The sequence below is a fragment of the Polypterus senegalus genome, chromosome 16, assembly GCF_016835505.1.
Source record: "Polypterus senegalus isolate Bchr_013 chromosome 16, ASM1683550v1, whole genome shotgun sequence".
In the NCBI taxonomy this organism is placed as follows: Eukaryota; Metazoa; Chordata; class Cladistia; order Polypteriformes; family Polypteridae; genus Polypterus; species Polypterus senegalus.
The window spans coordinates 3,566,860-3,593,463 of NC_053169.1; the positions used below are offsets into that span (position 1 = coordinate 3,566,860).

A 26,604-nucleotide genomic window follows, 5' to 3' on the forward strand; every position below is an offset into this window, starting at 1 on the left:
GGCCCCTACAGCCTGGCAGAGCCCGCAGCGCTGGCACTGAGGCATTGGTAAACACTCCTGTCTGATTGGCTCCGTCCTGAACATTGAATTTTGAATTGGGTCATTTTATAAGTGTAGCTGTTTTTCTAAAATGACCAAAGTTCAGCAGCTCTAGTTTAAAAATGGGATTCAAGAAAAGCCTGACGCGCTGAAACGATTCCACAGACAAAATATCTTCGTTGTTAAAAGTTTTAGTTAAAATTCAAAGTAAAAAAGAAAAAACTAAAATAGCAAAAAACAAAAAGGAAAAGTTCTGTTCAAAGCTTAAATCTTGTTACCTTTCAAATCATTACAAGTCTCGGTCAGAAAGCTGTGTGCCCGTGCCATTTCTGAGTCCCTGAGTGCTGAGACCACCTGCTCTAAATGACGACTGGCACAGTCGCCACACCGTACCTCAGTCCGAGCGACAGAGAGGCCTACCGCATACTAACGTGGCTTGGTTTGTGGCTCAGCTGATTTTTGTTTCCTGGCCTCGTAGGAGCACTGAGGCCGTCCTTTTGATTGAATTTTGAGAGCTGGCAGACTGTAAACAGGCCTAAATCATTGTGCCAGCATATCTGCCATGCCCGTCTTTGAGGCTGAGGGAGCAGCAGACAACCCATGAGAAAGTGCGAACTCCACACTGACAATTTAAACCCAGCAGGCCGAGTCCATGAGAGCACTGCGTCAACAAGTTGCCCATTGAGAAGAATATTTTGCCATTAATTCAGCTGTGGGTCGCCATCCCTTCGTGTCCAAATGCCTGCGCAAGGATGCCATCTTGGTAATGCCACTGGAGCAGCCACTCCTAACCAGGATGGCAGGAGGTTTAGGACCCACCAGTGCAAGTGTGCCCCTGAGCTGCCATGGCAGGCCAGCAGGATGGGCTGCAAGTTGTGACAGTGACACAGATGCCCGGTTAGCCCTCTGCTTTGTAAAGTGACTTGTGATTGTACGAGTAGCGCCACGTCCAAGCAGGCCGATTGCTGCATTACCTGTCACTGCGCTGGATTCCTGTGCCTTTATAGCAGTGCCACCCAGCTAGCTTTCAGGGTTATCTCTTGGTTTTTAGCACTAGTTGACCATGGACTCTTCCCCAGGAGTGTATGTATGCCCGTTTATTGTATCACACCAAACAATGAGACTAATGAAGTGCCGGGTTCAAGGGGTAAACACCACAGCTCTCTTAGTCGAAGCCTTTGAATGAGTGCAGTGGGTCACTGTCCCTTAATAAGGGGCGGCCCCAGTTCTTCTGTGACACAGCGTGGGGTGTGGTGTGCCATCCCTCCAGACTATCAGCGTGCTTTTACCCAGCTGCCTACGCCCATGTGCTGCTGGGCGTAATGATAATGATAACCAGATTCACAGCAGAGTGCCAGGCCAGGACAGTGGGCCAAACACAGCTGGGGCCCCTTAGTCGCTAGTGGAGACATTAGACTTTATAATACAGATGTGTTTATTAGTGGCCACGTTGGTCAGGGTTGTTTCTGCCCCACCGCTCAACACTGCGGCCCCGGACACCTTCCTCCGTGAAGTCTACACGTTGTCCCCTTTGTCCCTGTGCTTTCTAATACTACAGCTGACGTCATGTTACACTTTTACTAGCATTTCCTTCAGTAAACATTATCTGCAAATATAACGGCGTATTTTTAAAGTGTTAAATAAAGTAAAAAAAAAAGGAAGACACTTGACAAGAAATGAAGGGCCCAGAGCCCCGGGGTCGAGCCGTGCAGATGCTTCTGTTTTCGGCTGTGCTGTGAGCGGGACATACGGCGATAAAAAAAAACAACAAAAAAGGACAGGGAAGCCACGCCCACATCGGCACGCATGGCGATTGCATCCTATACGGCTCATGCTAATGAATAATAGGCCCCGCCCACGCCTTTTCACACAGCGTCTGTATTTAGAATGTGGGAAGAGACTTTGAAGAACTGAGCCCGCCCACTCGCGGGAAGCCCTCCTCTCCTTGCAGTCCGCGCGTAGCGGCGCCATGTTGATCCGCTACTGAGACGATGGCTTTGTGGCGTGAGGGACGGCAGCGGTGACACAAAAGTAGTTGAAAAGCAGGCGCCGGCTGTAGGTGAGTGCTGTGCGTGGCGTCGTCGCCGGTTAGGCGATGGTTAGCCTCGTCTCGTGTGCCATGAAGGGCTTGCCTGGGTCGCCGTAAGGGCGGTGAAGCGAGCGGGGTTGCGCCTGTGGGATGATGGCCAGCCCGTGCTGATGCTCTCCGTGCCTTTCGTTCGTCGGACTCTGACGAACTTTTCCTCAAGTGTCCCCGCGGTGGGTTCTCGTTCGTTTCTTCGAGAAACGAGAGGACAACAAGAGGCGGCAGCAGGCGTGCACTTATGGGGTGGAGGGCGGCATCCTGGTAGAGCGTTGTCGGGACCGAGCCGCGTTCGTGAAGTCGCCAGTCAGAGTCCCGGTGTTTCTCAGCCCGCTGCCGGGTTCATGCGGTGTTTGTGTCCATCTTCAAGCTCACCAGCCGACTTGACAGCCAATAAGAGCGCGCACATTCACTTTTGGGTGGAATAAACGACCGAGGCACGGATTGCAGCTGTTTTGGCACAAGTGCCAGTCTGAGCGCGCACAGTTGGCTGCCGGACGGAGGGGTCTGTAATTACACATCTGGCTTCCTCAAAGAGCCTGGCAGGCAGCAGCCATGATCTGTGTGCCAGTCTTTCAAACAGCATGGCAGTACGTGTGTTCTGAGCAGACCCGGCTGGCCAGGTCACTGGTCTGGGTGCGTCCGCTCTTGGCATTTTGTGACTCTTCAAGAGTTAACAGCACACTGCGGTCATATTTATTTAGCCGTTTCGAAGCCCATTACAACCCTCATTTCTTTCTGTCAGGTAGCGTACCCTTGGGCTGTGGGACTTGCTTCACTGAGCACACATGGCACACCTTTGGCTGGAGTCCCCCCAGGCTGTATATATCTGTGATAGATAATGGCTGTAATGACGCTGCCATTTATTTCTTCTGTTCTAGGATGCCAGTTGGTTTTCTGAGTGTGTTTTTAAAATGCCAGCCTTCAGTGTTTAGAATTTGTGTTTAGCTTTCCACAGCAGTCCACCGTGAAGCCCCCTGGTAAGTAAGACATTGTGTGCAACTGGCATAAACATCGCATTGGCAGTGCAGTCCGTTCAGCTTAAAGGCTCTTTGTTTAGTTTGCCCAAAACATGAACACGCCACGTTGGAAGCAGGCAGGATTTTGCCCTGTAACTCTGCACTACACGTCGAGAGGCCAAAACCTGGCATGTTGTTCAGATTGTACCAAATGTGGCAGCTGCTGGAGCCTGTGAAGACGTGTGTGCCAGTGATGGCGCTCCAGTAGCGTTCACTTGTAATCGCAGACCCGAATTGCTTCGTAGGATGGTCATCAAGTAGCCTCGTTTAAAATACACGCGCGGCCCGATAGAGGACAGGAGAATTCGTTGTCCTGGGTGTACTCGGTCCAGTATGTGGCCAGGCGTCCTTTCTCCTCGCCTTTCAGGTGGCCGTCTGGGCTTTGGTAGCTGTGACTTTAGGGAGAGGACTGGAAAAGGGCGGATTTAAGAACAGCAACGGAGGCTGACAGACTGGGGACTTTGGAGCGGCACTTTGGTGACGTTCCTCTTTGCGAGGACCTCGCTGGGCAGCTCTTCAGACTGTAAAGAGGTCCATGACTGCGGTTACTGTCCGTCGGTGGGATATTCACGCCAGACGCCTCTTAAAAATCAGTCTGCAGCTCCGATATTTCATCCTTTGTCAGACGTTTGGGACAAAGAGGACCCCAAATACATGTGTTCCATGTGTACCTCCTGTGTGACGTATGACTCTTCTAGAACATGGGGGTACCAGGGCCATCGTCTGCCTTGTGAGCCGCCCCTCTAAATCCCACACTTCAGCTTGCAATGACAGCGAAGAAGGCGACATTGTTGGTTGTCTGGATGGATGGAAGCTCTTTGGGCAGCTTGAGGTTTGATCTCGTGATTGTGCCCACTGGTGCCACCTTCTGCCCGCTCGTCAGATGCAGGCCCAGGTTCACTTGGCTGGCTGTAAGCCTCCTGATTGGTGCTAATAAAGCTGACCCGAGGTGTAGATGTGTGTGTGTGTGTGTGTGTGTGTGTGGCACCATTCACGTGTGTAACGTCACTTACAACAACATTTATTTCTGTAGCACATTTTCATACACACAGTAGCTCAAAGTGCTTTACATAATAAAGAACAGAAAAATGAAAGACACGATAAGAAAAATGAAATAAGTCAACATGAATTAACATAGAATAAGAGTAAGGTTCAATGGCCAGGGGACAGAAAAACAAAAAACTCCAGGCGGCTGGAGAAAAAATAAAATCTGTAGGGATTCCAGACCATGAGACCACCTGGGCATTCTACCTAACATAAATGAAACAGTCCTCTTTGGATTTAGGATTCTCACGGAAGGGCTTGATGATGATGATGATGGTCACGTAGACTTCTGCCTTTTAATCCGTCCATCATTGCTGGAGCATCAGGATGCTTTGAGTAGGTGGAGGTGGTGCAGGAAAAAGAAACAGAAGAGAGAGTTGAGGTCAGTAGCGATTTTAGAGCCACCATGAATAGTTATTTTGAGGAAATTGAACATACAGAGTATCAGGATGAAGTTAAATGAAGTTATAAAAGGCCATGTTAAAGTAATGTGTTTTCAGCAGTGTTTTAAAGTGCTCTACTGTATCAGCCTGGTGAATTCCTATTGGCAGGCTATTCCAGATTTTAGGTGCATAACAGCAGAAGGCCTGCCGCCTCACCACTTCTTTTAAGTTTTGTTCTTGGAATTCTAAGGAGACACTCATTTGAGGATCTGAGGTTACGATTTGGAATATAAGGTGTCAGACATTCCGATATATAAGATGGGAGATTATTTAAGGCTTTATAAACCATAAGCAGAATTTTAAAGTCAATCCTGAATGACACAGGTAACCAGTGTAGTGACATTAAAACTGGAGAATGTGTTCTGATTTTCTTTTCCTAGTTAGGATTCTAGCAGCTGCATTCTGCACTAGTTGCAAACGATTTATATCTTTTTTGGGTAGTCCTGAGAGGAGTGCGTTACAGTAATCTAGTCGACTGAAAACAAACGCGTGAACTAATTTCTCAGCATCTTTCAGTGATATAAGAGGTCTAACTTTACTTATGTTTCTTAAGTGAAAAAATGCTGTCCTAATGATCTGATTAATATGTGATTTAAAATTCAGATTACAGTCAACAATCACCCCTAAGCTTTTTACCTCCGTCTTGACTTTTAATCCTAATGTATCCAGTTTATTTCTAATAGCCTCATTGTATCCATTATTGCTGATCACTAAAATTTCAGTTTTCTCTTTATTTAACTTGAGAAAATTACTATTCATCCATTCTGAGATACAAGTCAGACATTGTGTTAGTGAATCAATAGAATCGGGTCATCAGGTGCTATTGATAAGTACAGCTGTGTGTCATCAGCATAGCTGTGGTAGCTCACGTTGTGCCCTGAGATAATCTGACCTAACGGAAGCATGTAGATTGAGAATAACAGCGGACCCAGGATAGAGCCTTGTGGAACACCATATTGGATATCATGTGTCTTGAGTTGTAATTCCCACAACTAACAAAAATTTTCTCCCTGTCAGGTAGGATTCAAACCAATTTAAGACACTGCCAGAGAGGCCCACCCATTGACTAAGGCGATTTCTAAGAATGTTGTGATCAATGGTGTCAAATGCAGCACTCAGATCTAAGAGGATGAGAACAGATAAATGGCCTCTGTCTGCATTTACCGCAAGTCATTTACTACTTTAACGAGTGCAGTTTCTGTGCTGTGATTTGTTCTAAAACCCGACTGAAATTTATCAAGAATAGCATGTTTATTTAGGTGGTCATTTAACTGCATAATGACTGCCTTCTCTAGAACTTTACTTAAGAAGGGCAGGTTAGAGATGGGTCTAAAATGTTCAAGAGCTGAGGGGTCGAGATTAGGGGTTTAACTACAGCAGTCTTTAGACAGTCTGGGAAGACCCCAGTATCTAGTGATGAATTTACTATGTCAAGAACATTATCAATTAGCACGCCTGATACTTCTTTGAAAAACCTTGTTGGTATTGGGTCAAGGGTGCAGGTGGAGGGTTTTAATTGAGAGATTATTTTTAAATCAGGTAAATCTATCCTAGTGAAAGAGTTTAATTTGTTTATAACAGGATGCTGGGGTTTAGGAGGATCCTTAGTGTTGGGAGATATACTATGTTATTTCTAATATCATTAATTTTTGATTGAAAATACAGCGACAGCCTCACAGGTTTCACTGGAAGCACTTAGGAGGCATTCCTTTGAGCTACCTGGGTTTAGTAGGCGATCAATTGTTGAAAATAAGACTCTGGGATTACTAGCATTGTTATTTATAATCTTGGAGAAATAGCAGCGTCTCTCAAGACGGACAGTGTTATTGTATTCTGTTATTTTGACTTTTAATATTTCGTGGTGGATAGTAAGTTTAGTCTTCCTCCATTGACGCTCAGCTCTACGGCATGTTCTCTTTAAATCAGACACTCTTTGGGTCTTCCATGGTATAACAATGCTAGAAGATTTTTTCACTGTCTTTTCAGGTGCAACTATGTCAACAGCAGCTCTCACTTTAGAATTAAATCTTTCCACCTTACTATTTACATTATCCTCGCTATTATCGCTGGCACTATAAACGGACTAATTGCTCAGAATGTTTGTAAGTTTTAAAGCTGCTGCCGAAGTCAAAGAAGCGTTTTTAACAATATGCTTCTCATGAGTGTTTTTTATCATTATTTCTATATTAAAAAGTAGAAGAAAATGGTCTGATAGACCAATATCAATGATCTGTTTTATATCAACTTTCAGTCCTTTAGTAATCACTAAGTCTAATGTATGACCTGCTTTATGTGTAGGCTGATTTATGAGTTGTCTCAAATCAAAAGAATCCAGGAGGTTCATAAATTCTTTTACTTTTAGATCACACTGATTATCTATATGAAAATTAAAGTCGCCAACTATTAGGAGTGTGTCATAGTTAGTAATTAAAATCGACATTAAGTCAGAGAAGAAAGACGCGTTGAATTTAGGAGGTCAGTACACTTACACTCACATGAGCAGCGCTGGTGACAGACGTTGAGTCGCGAGTGCCCGTCTCTAACGCTGAATGGGCACTGGCCGTTCACACATCTTAATATGTTTGTAGACGCGCTGGCAGCCTTGATGGAATGAATGGGTAAAGGGGGCTGCGAACGGAGGGTCAAGCCGATGTAGAGACCCCCTTCGTGCCTAGTCGGTCCCCACTGTCGCTGCATGGCATCCGTGGGTCACGGTGTGAACTCGTTAACTTCGGTGGTGGGCCACCTAAAGAATGCAGACGTCACGGTGACCGCCCACCCTCTGTGTCTCTGCGGTGGCTTTCCCTCACTGGGCATCGCCCGTCTGCCTGCTGTGCCGCCTTTCTCCTGACGTTTGGGTGTGAATGTAAACCAAAGAGCTTTCCAAGTTTCACAAAGAGACGTCCACGTTGAGTGGCTTTGCTCTTCAAGTCATTAAAAGGTTTGGCCTCCTTCACTGTCTTCGCACTTTTGGGTTCAAAATCATTTAACGTCACGGCAAGTCAAGCAAATCCAATGTATTGAAATGAGAATAATGTAAGAAACCCAGTGAGTCGCCGCGGTGGGCTCCAGCAGACCCCCTATGCTGGGACTCGAATCCCACTCTGTTTGCAGTTCATTCAGGTGGGTGGCCAGAAGTAGAGCCGAGACACGAGGGCAGAGGGCTTGTGCCAAGGTGTAGGCCTGTGCCACGCCACTTTGAAAATCCCCAAGAGCACGACTGGTGTCTTCATGACTCTTAGACCCACGAGGTTTGGGACCCCCACGACTCTTTCTAGAGCTGCTAGTCTGGCGAAGCTGGGCAACTGTGGTGAAGAGAGGAGCCCAGTATAGGAGAACCTTCCAGAAGGACTGCCTTACGGGAGAGGGGCCAGTTGGCGGCCAGTTGGCAGACACTGGTCAGTAAGTGGCACACACAAGCCTGCACGGAGCGAGGTTGCGTTGTGTGATGACCCCGAGATTAGCGCCTCGTCACCCGTGCAGCACCATTCCAGTGGTGAGGCCTTGCCGTGGCAGCGTCAGGGACTGGGGGTCTCGACACGGCGGAGAGACGTCCTTCAAGAAGCCCCTGGGACTGGCGTGGGGGGTCGACTCTGTGACGGTCCTTGAGTGTCCTCAACCCAACACGAGAGACGATCTGCCGGGGCATGACGCTTGTCACGTCGGACCAAGAAGACCCCTGACTGAGCCGAGGACTGAGCGAGCAGAGGGTCTGAATGGAGATTTCAGTTCTTGAATTTTAAGAAACCCACGGCTGCGACTGAACAAAGTGGGGGCGCGTCCTCTTGACGCGTTGGACCCATCGGGTATCTCCGCTGTGGTGGCACGTGTGCTGTGCTTCGCGGACGTCTCTGGGCTGCCACTCTGTGCTTTGCTCTCCTGTTCTTCATTTTGTTCTCCTTCTGCTCTTTGCTCCTCGTCCGTGTCTTCGACTTATGGTGCCATCTTACACCTCTGGTAGCCTGAGCCTGGCGCTCTGCTCTCGGCTCCACAAACAGCTGCTTGATGCCAGTTTATGGTTTGTGAGCGCAGTGCTGAAGATTGAGACCCAGCGCCGCCTCGTCTCCTTGTCAGGCTGCCTTGCATTGAGACGTCGAGGCCTTTTGTCTGCTCCAGATATCGAGCTTTGTTGAGCTTTGCTTTGCTTTGCTTTGCTTGCCGTCTTTCTCGCCTGCTAACCCAGTTACCCGTTTTGTGCCCATTTAGGACCAAGGAAAGCCTGTGAAAATATGCCTTCACCAGACTTGTGTGCAGAACTGCATGTTGTCCACTGCTGCTGTCACAGAAAAATCTGGCTGCACTCGACAGACGAGAGAGAGCCTGAAGCATCAGAGCGGGACCGCGGGAGGATGTTGAGAGCGTGAAGTGCCATGAATCGATACGCGACCCTCAGGCAGCTGGGAGACGGGACCTACGGCTCGGTCCTTCTGGGCAAGAGCCTGGAGTCCGGGGAGCTCGTCGCCATTAAAAAGTAAGTTGCGCCGGCCTTGTGCCAGGGACGTGTGGGTGGCACCTGCCTGCCTGCCTGACGCTCCACATCCGTCTGGCCCGGGCCGTTTCCTTTCAGGTCCGTAATGTCGTCGGTAGAGCCGTTCCTTCCACGTGTACTCCTCATGTAGTGCCAGGCGCCTGCGTTCACTGAAGGTTTGTAGCGCCACTTTCTCTCGAGACGCTTGGCGCCGGCTCGGCTGCCCCCATGTCACCTTCTTACCTCGTCCGGTAAATAAGGAACCACACCGGTGCGGGCATTTGTTCTCAGCGCTTGAAGTTGACTACCTGAATAGACGAGTCTCGGCGTTTAAAAATCCATGTCAAGTAGTAAGAAGTGTCCAGGGAACGAATCCACATAAAGAAAGTGGCAGGAGTGAAATAAGAAAAAGTCGTACGCGAAGCTGCTGGAAAGGCTGCCACTCGCGATGGCGCCCGAGTCAACACATATACTCCAGGCGGTGACCACGGGCCCCTGTGGGGTTGAGCTTCCCAGCTCCGTTCCCATGGTCCACAAGGCCACCAGGGCGGTCGCCCCCTCGTGGTCTGGAGGAAGCGTAAGCCCCCCTCTGGTCCTCCTGGGCATCCCGGCTGGGCACCACCCCCAGCCACACGCCACAATATACAGTAGATAGAGAGAGTTTAAAATTTTATTGTAGTCTTTCCTTACAAATAGATCAATAGATTTTTACAGAAACAGATCAACCCGCACCCCTGAGAAAAGAGAACGTGGCCAGCAGAGTAAATCTGAAAGACAGAAAAAATAAGTTGAATAAGATAAATGGAGAAGAAAAAGAAAAGGGCAGAGAGTCCGGAAAACGTTGTTAAACATGAGTGACCTTAGAAGAGGAGCGCCAGCGACGGGTCGAGTCTCCGTGCCAGTGGTGAAGTGAAGGCCGTCACAGTTTGTTTGTCCTTCTGCACTTTGCACTCTGGACATGAACAGGCCATCCAGCCCAACTAAGCCCACCAGTCCTGTCCACTTCCTTCCAGCCCAACAAAGCTCACCAGTCCTGTCCACTTCCATAAAACATCAAGTCGAGTCGTGAAGGTCCCTCAAGTCCTGCTGTCCACCACACTACCTGGTCTCTTACTCCAAGTGTCGGTCGTTCTTTGTGTAAAGAAAAACTTTGTGATGTTTGTGTGAAGTTCACCCTCCACAAGTTTCCAGCGGTGTCCCCGTGTTCTTGAGGAGCTCCTCATTTTAAAGTCACCGTCTCGGTCCCCTGGACTGATGCCCTTCATCATTTTGAACACTTCACTCGGTCAGGTGGTCTCCTCTTCATCTCCTTCAGGCTCAGCTCTTTTAATCTTTCCTCATCACTCACCCCCTGTAGCCCCCCATAATCAGCCTGGTCGCTCTTCTCTGGACCTTCTCCAGTGCTGCTGTGTCTTTATGGAGACCCAAACGTCACCCAGGACTCCAGATGAGGCCTCACCAGTGTGTTAGAAAGCTGAGCAGACCCTCCTGTGACTCGTACTGCCACGTCAAGGCGCTATATAACCTGACATTCTGTGAGCCTTCTTCATGGCTGGTCTGACAGTTGACAGCATCGAGTCCACTGCGACTCCTAAGTCCTTCTCCTCAGGTGGACTCTCGATTTTCAGACCCCCATTGTGTATTCAGACCTCACATTTTTACTTCTAATTTGTAATTCTTTACATTTCCTGACATTAAATTTCATGTGCCACAAATGTGCCCGGGCATCTCCTCCAAGTCCCTCTGTGATGATTCAATGGGTTCTCGATTATGTGCCAGTCCACCTATCATGGTATCATCTGCAGACTTCACCAGCTTGTTCTTTATATTCCTATCTATTATTGATAAATTGAAATAGCAGCGGCCCCCCCTACTGGTCACCGCTCTTAACGTCACCCAATTCTGATGAGGGTCTTCACACCGTCACCCTCTGTGTCATATGAAGCCTTAATGCGTTCCTTCACAAATCGGCGCACACTGCGCTTTGTTCCTGAAGAATGGCAGCTGGCAGACGTTTGGCCCACTATACGGTGACTGGGTGATTGTCGGCCCAACGTGTCACAGAAGCAGAGCCACACGCGCCGAGTCCAGGCGTATTTGTGACAAGTCGGAGGGGTTCGGGACAGAGTGCGTCAGCGGGATTTGTCCCGTTCCTGTTGAAGAGAGCTGCGGGTGGGCTGCGCTGTGCCCCCTGTGTGGATTATCATTTATTTTTACATTTGACGGTGATGCCAAACTCGGTGGGCTCATGTAGGTCAAATGGGGCTTTGGTTCAGAAAACAAAACTGGGAGGCCATTTGACTGTAAAGAGGCTGCGATTTGTGTTACTCCAGACGTGCCACACAGCAGTGCCACATGGCAGTGCCACACAGCAGTGCGGGTCTTCACAGAACGGCTTCACGTTATGCAACAAGTGAATGGAAATAGAAATACGAGGATCAGAAAACAGACGCGCGTTTACAAATCCCTGCACTGCAACACACGCGCCTGCCTGATGAACCACGCGGGACACTCTCTCGAGTCCGCCCCGGTGACACTGGGGGCCGACCACCAGCCAGTCGTATTGTGCGTCTCTCGGAGTTCCAGAACATTCTGTGCATTTACTGCTTCACTTGTGCCGAGCCTTTCTGGAGCCGCTCAGGGCCTTCCTTTTGGGCCAATCGCTGTCTGCCTGAGCGCCCCACAGAGCGGTCACACGTGCCGAACGTCCCCACTGGACCGGTCACCTTCCGCACTTCAGGCCGTCTGCCGCTCTGCGTATGTCTGCACCTCTGTCCGTTGGGTCCTCTTGTCACCCAGGGCCACCTTGGCTGGTACCAGTAAAGCAGCAACGCCGAGGCGGGGACCTCCAAGTTGTGGTCTCTTTGTGTCCCGACGCTGCCGGAGTGACAAAGGACACGTGACCGACGTCAAGCCCCGTCTAGGAGTGAACGGCGTCTTGGACTGGGGTTACTTTGTACTGTGCCAGTGGGACGCTGAGCGTGTGCCGTGGCAGAGCAGTTGTGTCGACTGACGTTCACTGAATTGTTTTTCTTGTCTCCACAGAATGAAAAAGAAGTTTTATTCTTGGGAGGAATGCATCAATCTGCGTGAAGTCAAGGTAGGGTATAAAGGAGATGCCCTGGTGTGGCGAGGGGCTTGTGGGAGTGTCTGCGCAAACCTCTGGTGAGATTTGGCGCCAGCCGGACTGGCAGGAGAATAGTAGAGGAGCGGGCAGCACCGCCGCTTGTTGGGACTTGTGGGTAGCGACGATGTCACTGAAGTCGTTTCTAAGCAAATCCGTTGAGAAAACGGGAGACGACGCTCAGTCGAGTCGGGCACAGCGAAGACCCCGTTGGGCTGCCACTCGCCTGCCATGTGCCTGGCGCTTCCGGCGAGCCGCTTCAGGTGACACGACTGCTCCACTCCTAAGGGTCACACGCAGTGACAACAGATGAGCACAGCGTTCAGTGAGCGTCTGCAGGTCTCTCATGAGTGGCCTCCATGACAGTCTTGTGTCACGTGCCTTGTGTGTGTCGAAGGTCCGCTCTTGTCACCCTTCGGCTGCGTTTATGTCACTCGGAGTGCTGAAGTCACACGTTCTTTCTTTCTTTCTTTCTGGGGAAAAAGTCTCTGAAGAAACTGAGCCACGCGAATGTAGTGAAGCTGAAGGAAGTGATCCGCGAGGACGACCACCTCTACTTTGTCTTTGAATACATGAAAGAGAATCTGTACCAGCTGATGAAGGACAGGTAGGGTGGGCTTGTTTGGCAGTGGGGTCTCTTCTTATTCCTGCCGTGGCGTTTTGGCTTCATTTGAATACGAATGTTGTAAAACCTCAAGTATTGGACAAACAAACGCTTCTTTAAATGAGTTCTGTGCCACTTTGGGTTCAATTCCTTCGTCGTTTGCAGAGCCGGGTGACCCTGGGGGACGTGAAGTGACGTGACGTGACTGGCCCCCATTACTCCACAGCTGTTCTGCCCGGTGTCCCCTTTTAATAACGAGATATTTACGTGGATACCGACAGGTGGCACATTGGCACACAAGCTGTAAACGTGTATGAACAGGCCAAGGCAGCCGTGCGCTGGCCCACCGAGACGGCGGTGGGTGTCACTGTGACCTCGGGATTACGATGGTGACGGCCATTCAGGTGTACGTGAGCGGTGCTTGCGGGTGACGTCACGGCCGAGCCTCACTCCGACAGGTGGTCCGGCAGTGCGGGCGAGTGTTGACCAGAGGACACTCGGCGGGTGGGACATGCATGTGGGCACGGGACACGGAGGACCCCACAAGGCCTATAAAGACCCTCTTGCTGTGGTACATTTATGGAAATGAAGAGCAGCGATCTGAAGGGCCGATTAGTAAAGACTTGATGGTTTGACTTCAGATAATAAAATGAATTGTCGTCAGGAAACTTGCCAGTCATGGAGGGTGAACAGGAAGTCGATGTCGGGTCTAATGTCGAGTGTCACGTCCCCACGTTGAGTTCAAGGCCCCAGTCGACCACCTGCATGTCTGTCAGCAGGTCCATGAGATGCTCCTCCGTGACCAGTTAGACAGTCACACGCAGGGGACAAGTCCAAGTCCCCAACCAGCGTCGTGTCTCTAAAAGTCTTTGGTTTATCTGCCACTCTGAGATACTTGGGGTTGAAGTCCCGTGACAATCCTGGTGGCTCTCGGCTTGCAATCGCAGCACCAAAGTCAGTATGAGGAACATCAGCAGAGCGTCGGACTCCATGGCAGTCACAAGGCCGGCTTCTTATGCACAACTTCCGTGATGGCCGACGTAAAAGGAGGAGCCATTTGTGGATCTTCTGACCCAGCGCTGCCCAATCTCTTCTAGCCAGAACGCTGGTGCAGGCATCCCAGAATGCACTGCATCCTTCATGCAACTGTCCTTGACATGACATTTCTCCGCTTTAACTTGTAACTAAAGGCAGTCAGGCCTACGAGCCTTGTAAGAATTATAGTAATAATTAAAGAAAAAAAAAAAACTCCTCTTCCTCCTCATCCTCCTCCTCCACGAGGTAGAAATGGCGTTTCTGTTCTTGAGCAGACACTTGTTGGCTCAAAGAGTTGATTTTACTGGGAGATAAATGTAAGTAAGTGAACTTGGCCGACTTGTGTGTGTGTTGGCGCGGGGCAGGGTGGGCACATGGAACTGCACATTGGTGGCATGACTGAGCCCGGGTCTAAGGTGAGCTGCAAACAGCAAGCCCTGCAAAGGAATCTGCAAGCGACGAAGGTCAGCCGACTGGACGGCCTAAATGAACGTCGGGTCAGCTCTCGTGTGCTGCAGGCTGGCACTGCGTCTCATCACGTGTGACTTTTCTTTACAGAAGCCGACTTTTTGCAGAGTCCACTGTGAGGAACATCATGTACCAGATACTCCAGGGAATGGCCTTCATTCATAAGCACGGTGAGATGTTCTGCTCAGAACGATTTTCAGGTCATAACTGCTGAAAGGAGTGAAGCTCCCTGCCGCGGAGCCGGAAAGTTTATTCTGCCACGCAGGTGCCCAGTTGTATTCTTCACGTCATTATTGCTTTTATTTCTTTGTGTGTCCTTTATCATCATCGAGTGCTTTTAGTTGACACCGTCAGAAGTCACAGACTGCGTACAGCAGCATGATGGCCTCTGACTGCGTTGAATGGCAGTTACTGGGCACAAGCGGGCCCAGCAGAAGGCCCTTCCAAGTTGGCAGCGTGTCGAGTTTAGGGGGCATGTGGAAGGAAAAGACCGTTTTAAAAATCCAAACTTAAAGCAACGAGTTAATGGCAGGGTGGCTGACAGCATTGAGGGAAAGGCAGGAAACGGCGGGTGACGCGTGACACTCCTGGGAGAAGCAGAGGGGGCCTTCGGACATGGCACAGTTCAGCCAAAGCCTGGGAATGCACACTGACGCCACCACAGACTGGGGTTTGAATGCGATAAATGAGAAGGGCAAACGTAAAGTGGCATTGAGGTTAACGGAGGGCGAGCCAGAGTCGCGCCATGTGGCGTGTGCACAGCCGAGCTTTCAATCGGAGTCACTGTCTGGATGCTTGACAGCGGCGGGTACGGTTATTGTAACCTTTTGTCATTTGTTATCCGTCCTTGTCTCCTTGATTTAGTTAGCAGTCTTTATATAAAACCTTGGAAATGCTTGGAGAATTTCTAGGTAGGTAGATGTTGAGCCTGCGGTGGGCTGGTGCCCTGCATGCCCGGGGTTTGTTTCCTGCCTCGTGCCCTGTGTTGCCTGGGATTGGCTCCACCAGACCCCCGTGACCCTGTAGTTAGGATAAAGCAGGTTGGACAATTGATTGAAGGGATAGATAGATAGATAGATGTTGAGCAGATGGAAAGAGGCTGATGAATGAAGAGAACGAGAGAGAGAAGAGGTGGAATGATGTGGAGATAGTGAATCAGGATTAGCAAGGAGGAAGAGGATGAAGAATGGAAAGGCTGTTGGTCCAGATGACATACCTGTGGAGGCATGGAGGTGTTTAGGAGAGATGGCAGGGGAGTTTTTAATGGGATCTTGGAAAGTGAGCGGATGATGAGGAGTGGAGAAGAAGTACACTGGTGGGCTGATATTTAAGAGTAAGGGGGGTACAATTGATGAGCCACAGCATGAAGTTATGGGAAAGAGCAGTGGAAGTGAGGTGATGATTAGTGAGCAGCAGGATGGTTTCAGGCCAAGAAAGACCTCCTCAGATGTGATGTTTACTCTGAGGATGTTGATGGAGAAGTTTAGAGAAGAACAGAAGGAGTCGCATTGTGTCTTTGTGGACCTGAAGAAAGCAAATGACAGGGTGACTGGGAGGAGCTGTGGAGTGGCAGAGAAGTACGTGAGAGTGGCACAGGATATGAACGAGGGAAGTGTGACCGTGGTGAGGTCTGCGGTAGGAATGACGGAGGTGGGATTACATCAGGGATCGGCTCTGAGGCCTTTCTTATTGTCAATGGTGATGGACAGGCTGACAGACGAGATTAGACAGGAGTCCCCATGGACTGTGATGTCTGCTGATGACAATGTGATCTGCAGGTCGAGGAGACCCCGAAGAGGAATGAAGGTCAGTAGGACCACCAGGACAGAATACATGTGGGTGAATGAAAGGGAGGTCTGTGGAATGGTGAGGATGAGGGAGTGGAGGTGATGAAGGTGGAGGAGTTCAAATACTTGGGATCAACAGTACAGAGTAACGGGGAGTGTGGAAGAGAAGTCAAGAAGAGAGTGCAGGGAGGGTGGAGAAGAGTGACAGGAGTGACAGATGGGTGTCAGCAAGAGTGACAGGGAAGGTCTACAGGACAACAGTGAGACCAGCTGTGTGATATGGGCTGGAGACGGTGGCACAGGAGACAGAGCTGGAGGTGGCAGAGTTAAAGATGCTAAGATTGGCATCGGGCGTGAAGAGGATGGACAGGATTAGAAATGAGGACATCAGAGGGTCAGCTCACAGTCAGAGAGGCAGGATGGCGTTGGTTTGGAGCGATGAGGGGTATAATGAGAGAAGGATGCCAAGGATAGAGCTGCCAGGGAAGAGGAGAAGAGGAAGGACTAAGAGAAGGGTTATGGATGTGGTGAGAGGGGACATGCAGGTGACGATGGGAGTGACAGAGGAAGATGACGAGGACAGGAAGAGATGGAAGAAGAGGATCTGCTGTGGTGACCCCTAATGGGAGCAGCCAAAAGGAGAAGATATTGATAGATATTGATATAAAGACTGATTGATATGATTGATAGATATTGATATAAAGACTGATTGATAGATATTGATATAAGGACTGATTGATATGATTGATAGATATTGATATAAGGACTGATTGATGGATATTGATATGAAGACTGATTGATAGATATTGATTGACGTATTGAATGTTTAAGACTTTGTCCTTTTTTTTTTCTGGTGGTCGTTTCTCAGGATTTTTCCACAGAGACATGAAGCCTGAGAACCTCCTTTGCATGGGACCAGAGTTGGTTAAAATCGCCGACTTTGGACTTGCTCGTGAAATCCGATCCCGTCCGCCGTACACCGATTACGTCTCCACAAGATGGTGAGTTTTACACGGAACGTCTGCCTTCGTAGTCCGAGACTGGCACAGCTGGTGGGATTCTACAAAATGCCGGTGGGCTTTCAGGCTTTTCTCCTCGCTGTGTTGGTAGCCCACCCGCCACACGCACACACCGAGTAAAGCCCGCTGGGTGTCCGTCAGTCTGTCACTTCTTTAAATATACAGTAAGTGACAAGTGGCTTATCTGAAGGAGTCACAGCAGACGAACGATGGAATTTCCAGCTCCAAATTGGCGGACGTTTGGGAATCGGCACACTGGGGGGACGTTTGTTAGGAGCGTGTGGAGCACAAAGCGTTGTCTTGGAGGTCTGCACTTCAAAGGTGGCCGACGGGAGGCGTTTGATCGAACGGGTCGGCTGTCTGGTGTGTTGGCTCGCCCATGTAGAAGCCCACCCATTCCTCCTTCACTCCGACGCCGAGGGGCTGTTTGGCTGCGACAGTCCAGCTAATGGAGTCCAGTGGCCGAGCTCGCGCTCCGCGAGTCTTTATGGAGGACATTGCACTTTGGGTTAACAGTGAGGGTCTTGCTTTGTGTCCACAACAGAGGCTGGCAGCGTTTGAGAATGTGCCCTGGTGCAGCATTGCTCACCAGCTGTCGCCTCATTGATGCCAGTCTCTGATTGGTTGTCTGTTGGCGCAGTCGCCCACCACCACCACCTCACTGGTTTGAGTCTTCCATGCTGGTGGTGGACTTTGGTCACTTCTGTCGAGTGCCTGGGGTCCTAACAGCCAGCCAGACAGAAGGCGGTGAAGCCCCCCGGTGCTTTTGCCCGTTTCTCCAGCCCACCGGCCGTGTCTTGTTCTTCGTTGTGTTTTTACCTTCACCTGCATGGGTTTGCTGTTTGATCGTCTGCAGCTCGCACTGTGAGCCCCCCATATGTGTTGTTTTTCAGGTATCGAGCCCCCGAGGTCCTCCTCCGTTCTACAAATTACAGTTCACCAATTGACCTCTGGGCGGTGGGCTGCATCATGGCTGAACTATACACCCTAAGACCTCTGTTTCCAGGCTCAAGTGAAATCGACACGATATTTAAAATCTGCCAAGTCCTTGGGACCCCCAAAAAGGTAAATGAGCTCTACACCCCGTGGCACCTAGGGATTGGCGAGCGAGGGTCTGTTAATCGTGGGCAATTAAATCTGTGTGCCAAAGAGACCACCAGTTCAGACTGGGAGACATTCAAGAAGGCTGTCGTAACTGGGGCTGCAAACTGAAGTGCGTCACAGTGAAGCCCACTCTAAACCCTGGAGACCCTCCAGTGCCAGCGCTGCTCACCAAAGGGGTGTTTAGTCTTTATTAAACAGCTGGCACAAAATGGCTGCTCTGGACTGACCAGTAACCAGCTTAGCCGTTGATCACCTGACGAGCCTCCATTGGCACGGCAACGAGACCACCAGCTGATCAGCACACCTGCTAAGGAGGAAGAAAACCACGATAAACACACCTGAGCCATTGAGCTGCGTCGGGGGGGACGGGGGGCACACGTCAACAACACAAAGGACGCCGAGGAGGAGTGCGGGGGGACTGGAGGTGGGCCGGGATTTGAGTTTTCTCGTAGGCTTCAGGGATTCTCGTGTTCACATTCTGAGCACCCCTTGTGTTTGTGCCCGTGTGTTAGGGTTAGGGGGCAGCGCCAGGCCGTGTGTGTGTGTGTGTGTGTGTGTGTGTGTGTGTGTGCGCGCGCTCCTGTCTGTGCCATGCAGTGTTGTTGTCTGTCTGTCTGTCTGTCTGTGCCATGCCATGGCGTCTGTGTGTCTGTCTGTGCCATGCCATGTCTGTCTGTGCTATGCCATGGCTTTCTGTCTGTGCCATGCCATGTCTGTCTGTGTGTCTGTCTGTGCCATGCCATGGCGTGTGTGTGTGCATCTCTGTGCCATGGCGTCTGTGTGTCTGTCTGTCTGTCTTCTCTCAATAAAGTAAAAGCAGTGAGCACAGAGAGAGGACCCTGGACGCGCGTGTGGCACTGGAGACCGAGTTCTGTCACCGTCACTACACAAAGCCCCTGAAATATCCTAGACACTAATGCATGACATTCAGAGGTGGCCTGAAGACCCCCAGTGTCTTAACCGAAGCGGGTGTCCATGGGTACACTTTCTGACTTGGGGGGCCGCCCAGTGGGGTCGTTTAGCTCGTTTGGTTTCGGAGACCCCATCAGACGTCACGACGGGCTTGTGAGGCTTTGATTCTCGAGACGAGTACAAGCAGTGAGAGTCTTTGTCAGCGATGTGTGGAAGTGCCCACCGGCCCTCGGGCACAGTGTCGCCACATTCAGGCGCTCCGGTTTGTGACGCGTGCCGATCAGTCCTGGTGTCCTCGCGTCTGTCCCCTCGTCACTGAAAGTGCTGGGCCTTCACTCGGACCCCCAGGCGGTGCCCTGGCGCCCTTTCATTTGTTTCTCTCTTCTCTTCCTCCACCAGACCGACTGGAATGAAGGCTTCCAGCTTTCTTCTGCGATGAGCTTTCGATGGCCGCAGTGCGTGCCAAGCAACTTGAAGACTTTGATTCCCAATGCCAGTAGTGATGCCATCCAGCTGATGAGGGATCTGCTGCAGTGGGACCCGAAGAAGAGGCCGGCCGCCAATCAGGTACAGGGTGGCATCGGCAGGACGTGCGGGCGTCGCGGCCCATCCTGATGTCTCGTGTTTCCTTCTTTAAGGCTCTTCGTTATTCCTACTTCTACGTCGGGCAGGCTCTCGGTACGCCACAGCAGATCCAGGAGCGGGGGAGACACGCGTCCAAGTTACAGCCGCAGCCACCTCTCCTGAAACCCGCGCCCCCCGTCCTGCGGGCGGCGCAGCACCACCACTGCCCTCCGCCAAGGCCTCTGCAGCAAATCCAGCCCGCCCAGAACTCGACGACGTGCCCCGCCGAAGCCTCGCCCAGGGGGGGCAGAGGAGAAGACGCCGAGCGCCACCGCCCGCCTTTCCTGCCAGTCATCAAAACGAAAGTCGCGCAGCAGGTGAGCTCGGCCCCGATTGGGCACCCCCATGCCCCTCTAGCCGGGTTCACGTTGATGGCTTCTGCGCGTCCCATGATGCCTCGGCCTTAGTGAAGCTCCAAGTCTCCTCCTCTTCCTCACATACGGACACCGTCACGGGGCAGCGCCAGTTTAGTGCCTCCATGTAGCTGACGTGACGCACATGTGTGAAGTGGGAGAGGCGGAGGTGCAGTGCCGTTGAACACGAGGACCCCCGAAGTCTACAAAAAAGACCCCTTAAGTCCCTTGGCTCCTCCCCGTCAGCGTCTTTTGTGTTGTAACCATGGCGATCTGACGGGAAACGCTGAACACAACTACGAGACAAAGTGACAATGACGTGTGTGACGTGTGAATATCAGATGAGCCCTTTGACGAAAGGAACGCGGCGTCTTAACGAGACAAGTGGGCTCGGGGGGACGGCTCGGGTGGCACAGCGGGAAGGACGGCTGGCATTTGAGTCGTTTGCGGCACTTGTAAGGTTAGAGTCGTCGTTTGATTGTCTCGGTCGCGCTGACTTTATTGTTGTCACGGTAACCCTGGCGAGCGTCTGGAGTCAAGCCAGCCGTCCTTCCCGCTGTGCCAGCCGTGCCCACTTGTCTTCCTTTCGTCAAAGGGCTCACCCGATATTCACACGGCACCGTCACCTTGTCTCTTAGTTGTGACGTTGACGACGGCGGGCACCTCGCTAAAGAGACGTGACTGGCGTCAGTGGGGGGGGTCAGCAGGTCGCTTGTGCCGATCGCCACGGGACTTGAGGGGGTTTGTCGCAGACTTCGGGACCCTCGCGGTGAAAGACTTTGGGGCGCAGCGGCAGGCCGAGGCGGTGGACTGAGGGTCGTGTATCTTGTCGTTTTAGAAAGGAGGCGGAGCCACCGCCACTGCCACCGCCGCCACGTCAGAAAACAATGGCAGCTCGTTCCTTTTGGCCAAACCAAAGAATAGCAGGAGGCGCTGGGGTCCGGTGCCCGGGACCGTGAAGCGGTCAGAGGACTGGAGTGACTTGGACGAGGTGGATGCCAACGGCCCGACAAAGCACAACGCCAGCGAGAGCAGGAGGCCAGCGGACAGCGACGCCCTTGGCAGGTAGAAGGCGCGCTGCCCACCGCCACCGCGTGCTGTGCCCGTCGCCCGTCTGATGGACTCGCTCTTGTGTTGTCAGGTTTGGGGGCGCCGTGGGCCTCGAGCAGTCGGTGGCCAGAGGCGGTGACGGCCAGCCAGGTGTCCCCAAGTCGGCCGGCGGTAAGGAGCGCGCCACTCCGAGGACCACGTCGGCCAGAGAGTATTACCTGAAGCAGGCCCGCTACTTCCCAGGTGAGCTGGCGGGTGGGTGGGCGGGCGCCGGTCCGTCACAGGGCACTGTTGGCACAGACTGCGCCTGGTCCTGCCGGTGTACATGAAGTTCTTTGTTGAGGCGTCGCCTGGCATTTGAGTTGGACCCGCCATAGCCCGTGAGTGCCAGTGCCCAAACCAGACAATGGCAGTTCAACTTTGCAGAGAAGCAGTAGCCCTATGAGTTCAGGCGCCAGTCGGGCAGCTGGCACATTATGTGGCATGAGGGGTTCTCGCCCGTTTCACTTAAAGCTGTTTGTTTTTGTTCTCTTAGGGATTCCTGCGAAGAAACCCGACGACTGCCCTCCAAGCCAAGACTGCGATGCCAACAACTTGTGGGACGGTGCCATTATGCCCTCGGCTGTCACCTGTGGCACATTCCCAGGTCATCGAAAAAACCCAGGTAAAGGGGGAGTGACCGACTGCAGCGCTGCATTGGCGCTGGGCAGAGTCGTGGCTATGTGCCCATTTCAGTGACTGGCACCCGCCGAGCAAAAGCAGATGCCTTCGATCTACAAGAAGCAATCCCACGGTGCCAGTATGAGCTGGCACACCTAATGGGAGAATGGCACAAGGGTCCAAGGCAGTTCACCACACCCTTTAATTGGGAGCTGTGCCACCCTCAGTTGTGCACCTGTGAACCCTGGTGGGCACAGATGGTAAGGTCCAGGCTGGATTTGGGAAGCTGAGGAAGTAAAGAGGCTGGTGGTCCCTTTTAGAAAGCGACTTCCATGACGCCCTCCACTCGGGGCCCGAGTCTCCGTGATGCCATGGGGGCCACGGGCACAGCACCATTGAATGTATGCCATCACTGTATTGGCACACTTTGAAGCCCCTAGGCTGGCATCAGGGTCAGTCTCTCCCGTTGGGCGACCCGTGTGTGTGTGGGAGCCCTCGGGCACTCGCGGGGGTGACGCCGGTCTTCTGTGCCAGGCAGCAGTAGATGTTGAGATGGCCGCTCCACCCTGATTCGTTGGTGTCCTCCTCCTCCTCCTTGCAGGTCCTGGGGTGCTGCTAGGCGGGTACCCATCGTCGTTTCTGAAAAAGGAACTGGGATCAGCTGGGCAAAAGGTGCACCTGACGCCAATCGTGGACCCCATGCCAAGTAAGCATGCGACTTTACTGAAACTCCAAGTTCTCGTCACCTGGCGTGATGATGTCATTAACTTAAGTGACATTTTCATAAAGAACACAAACGAGGAGACGGTGCCCAGCGTGGTCTTTCCTGGCAGGTGGCGAGCTGCTGAAGCTCCTTTGTGTGGCACCAGCGTTGTCTCCCAGATGTGTGGCACTCTGGCTTGAGGTCACATAGATGGCATTGGGCAGTTCAAGCCCCTCGTGTCTTATGAGACCCCCCGACATTGGCGCCGAGGATGCCATCTTAACCCAGATGTCATTTGTCCTGTGTGTGCCCGGCTCTGCCTAAGCCACCCTCTGCTTTTCTCTTCCAGACTACGCATCCTGGAAGTCCAGTCGAAATCAGCTGGCACCCCCTTCATTTGTGTCCCTGTCGTCCAGCACTCCTGCGCCAACTCCCAGAGTGCCACCGGTGCACGGCCGGACAGACTGGACGTCAAAATACGGTGGGTCAGAACACAGGGGGGTCTCTTGAAGTCGCCGAGTGTGGGGGTCCCGTTAGCCACCGAGGTTTCTCTTCATACCGGCGCCTTGCCAGGATGGGCGGGCGGCAGCTCTGTGCCCTCTGTGCTCGTGTGCCCAACGTGCATGCGGCCGTAGAGTTGAGCCCGTTGGCTGAGCGACGCGTGGCGGGCAGTGTCACCCTGAGATACGGTGCCAGCCTTGTGCCCACCGTTGAAATGCCAGTGCGGCTCGCGTGTTGACTAAACGTCTGCCTTGTCGTTTGCAGGTTACGCCGCCTGGAAGTCCAATCGGAATCAACTTGGGCCACCGGCCTTCATGTCGCCCTCCACTAAGACGAGCGGGCAGGTGCCCAGGCCACCATCTGTACAGCCGCTGCACGGGCGCACCGACTGGACGGGGAAGTATGGCGGGCAGAGGTGAAGGAGGCCTTCTGCTGGCGTCTTCTTGCCCGTGGGGCACCAATCAACGCACATTTGAGCCAATCAGTGCAAGTGACAAATAAACAGGACAAGGAGGGTGACGCCATCCACGGCGAGATGTCCCCATCGTGTCACCTCTCCGCCTTTCTGTACATAGCGCTGCCGCCGCCGCCGTCTTTTCTAGTTTGGCCGAGCCTCGGGGGTCTCTGGGGGTCTCGCTGCTGCGCTGCCATTGGCTCCGCGACGAGGCCGATTTTGTAACAAATGACTTTTATAAAGAAGAAGAATAAAAATTGTTTTTGCTGAATGCGAGTCGAGGGAATTGGGGAGGTGTGCAGGGGGCAAACGTCCAGTCAGAGACGGGCACTCGATGTCGCTGGCCGTGTGGAGGTGGGGGCGGGTAATGGGCCGGGCAGTGACACCGTTGTGGGTCAAGGCTGGCGAGGGCACAGGCATGGAAGTCAGACAAGGCCATTGTGCTCGGTGGTCACCACATGTGGGTCTCGGGTGACACACTGGTAACTGAGCAGGCACATGTCACCCTGCTCTCCTCCGTCTGAAGGTCCCTCTGCGTCTGCCCTTTGGAAGTGAAGCTCCATGTGCCTCGCTGATGCCCACAAAGTCCTCCTGTGCCCTCGCTGTCCACCCTGCCCACTGTGTCATCGGCGCAGATGTCTTGTTGGCCCCCTGTGATTAAACATGGGGCTACTGAAGCCCCTCCACTTTAACCCGTCATTGACCGCAGCCATGGAGTCCCTCGCTTTTAAGGGGGCTTCGTGATGGCCTTTACCAAGTAACATAGTGGTGAGGTCACGTGTGCCCGTTCAGAGTGACGCCTTGACCCCCTCGGCCACCTGGCTGTGATCCCCGAAGTGGCTGCTATCATTTGGAGGCACACATGGTCCCTGTGCCCGCTCAGCGTAGGTGCCACCTGTCCGCTCCTTGGCCGTGAAGGTGCAGGCTGGCTGGGCGCTCAGACATTTTGACGCTTTGCTCCCTGCTGTCACTTTCTGGCCTTACCGTGACAGTGAAGCCAAAGCCACCTTGTTGGTGGCACCGCAGTGTGCCAGTTGAGCCAACATAATGCTAAAAATGAATGAAAACCACCATGATGGCTACAAGAAGGCTGGCACCAAGTGGATTTGACAAGTGAGCCCCTGAATCATGGGGGGGCCTGCTCAATGGGTCTGAGTCACAGTGGCATCTGCCCCCCCCTTTGGTTTCCTTACACATTTTGTGCCTCCCCCCCCCCCGGGTTACCAGTGCTGATGTCCAAGTGGAATTCTGTGAATTCAGTTCAGTGGCTGTGGTGCCCGCTGTCTATGTGTAGACATTGATATGAAATCAGAGCTCATGGCAGTGATGTGGATAATAATGTGCCCACTCTTTTAACGGGCATGGCTGATGCTCTGCTCTGAACTGGCACTCTGACTCCTCCCATTAAGTATAAAAATCTGTGAAATGATTTTAATGTAGGCACAAAGTCAACAACTAAAGGTAATGGTGATACTGGCACAATGGGGTTACAAAAAAACAAGGCAGGCTGCCACGTGCAGTGCCTCACTTGGATGTGTCTGAAGTCTCGGGAGCTTTGACTTCCCTACGTATCTCCTACAACGGGGCCTTGGAGCTTGTTTGGAGGTTCTAGCAGGGGAGCGCAGCTACTCGTAAACCCTTGGAACCGACGAACGGTACTCTTCTACCCGGGGAGGCTCGTCCTCTTCGACCGAGCGCGGAGCTTCGGGAGGGACAGATGTGGAGTAGTGAGGGAGGAAGGGGACACCCGCCTAGCCAGCCAGATCAGCCGAATCAACCCTAGCGATCAATGGGGTGACAGATGTCGCAGCCAGATCGCCCTCACATCCGAGAGTAACCGCTGGCTCGGGCGCTTTAAAAGGCTCGAGTTTCGTCCTCGTCTCACACAGATGGGTACTTCTGAAATGTGAAATCTTGAAAGGCCAAAAGCAGAAGATGGTCACCATCAGAGTGGACGCGGTGGGCTGCGCTCGGCTACAGTTTTTCTTTTTTATTCCACTTCTCTGGGCTCTAAAATTCGTCGATTTAATGTTTATAACCCGACATCCTTTGCGTGCATGCAAATCGGCGGATGTTGATTGGCTCTCTTCGCTCTCATTGTTCTTGGTGCTGCGGCCAGTCTGGGGGTTGGGGGAGGATTGCTGGTCTTTTGTTTCTTCTCGCACTTTTTGGCAGGCCGTTTTGTGGCCGCAGGTCCGATAGTGGAAGGGGTCCCAAACCCACAGCGGGCAAGGAAAAACAAATGAAGAGTGAAGTGGGCATTAGTGATACCCTGAACATGATGGCTGACTGAAGTGTGGTGGGGTGGGGGGGGCACTCAGGTAACATGACTGGCAGGAAGTGCTATATGGGTCGAGGGCACCACTGGGTCAAATCCTGGCACAGCCGAACCCAAATCCTGCCCCATCTGGAACCAATCAAAACCTAAAAGGTGGGTGAAGATAAAGGAGCGGGTGGCACAGTGAGTGGTCATCACCCTCGCCATCTTATCTTGAGGACCCACTCTGGTGGCGCGAGCAATGAAGCAGTGACTTAGTACAATATAGCGCCTTTCACCGAGATTACAGCGAGTCAGGCACCTCGGCCAACATGGGAATATGTGAACGTAAAGCCTGGCACAGACTGGCACGCACAGGGCACCCAAACTCAACAGCAGAACTCGTGCCACTTTGGAAAGCTAATCCATAGTCCAAGTGACTGCTGCGGGCACCACCCACTCTGGGGGCACTCTGGCGTTCTCAGCCGCGTCACTCAGCCTCCAGCAGGATCACCGTGACTCAGCAGGCGAGGCCACACATGTGGGTGGGCGTGTGTGCCGCTTATCAGGGGCGCCCCCGGAGGTGACTTCCGTGGCCTCGGCACCCTGCAGTGGTGCCAGTCACTGAGCCGAGGTCCAACGTGGTCGCCCATCCTTCAGCTTGTCTCTGAGACGTGCCAATGCTGATCTGCTGCTGTCTACAGCCTGGCATCACCCAGCTCACCAGCAAGCGAACAGCAACTGGACTGAAAGTGCCCACAGGGGTGCTGGGCTGCCTCTGGTGGCACAATGAGTGCAGGTGACATTTAGCAGTTGTGTGCCACTAACATGACAGCATGGGAGGGGCAACTGT

At 52.3% G+C, this 26,604-nt stretch overlaps 1 protein-coding gene across 1 annotated transcript; it reads left to right on the plus strand.

Moving 5' to 3' along the window:
- The first annotated feature begins 1,970 nt into the window (after positions 1 to 1,970).
- Positions 1,971 to 23,765, plus strand: LOC120517021 (serine/threonine-protein kinase ICK-like). Its single transcript, XM_039739092.1, has 15 exons — positions 1,971 to 2,098; positions 8,835 to 9,099; positions 12,142 to 12,196; positions 12,706 to 12,827; positions 14,418 to 14,497; positions 16,983 to 17,115; positions 18,027 to 18,198; positions 19,549 to 19,716; positions 19,788 to 20,090; positions 20,965 to 21,191; positions 21,268 to 21,419; positions 21,712 to 21,840; positions 22,438 to 22,542; positions 22,889 to 23,020; positions 23,305 to 23,765. Exons 2-15 carry the CDS (start codon positions 8,999 to 9,001, stop codon positions 23,457 to 23,459), a joined length of 2,034 nt encoding a protein of 677 aa, XP_039595026.1. The 5' UTR covers positions 1,971 to 2,098; positions 8,835 to 8,998; the 3' UTR covers positions 23,460 to 23,765.
- The last annotated feature ends 2,839 nt before the right edge of the window (positions 23,766 to 26,604 follow it).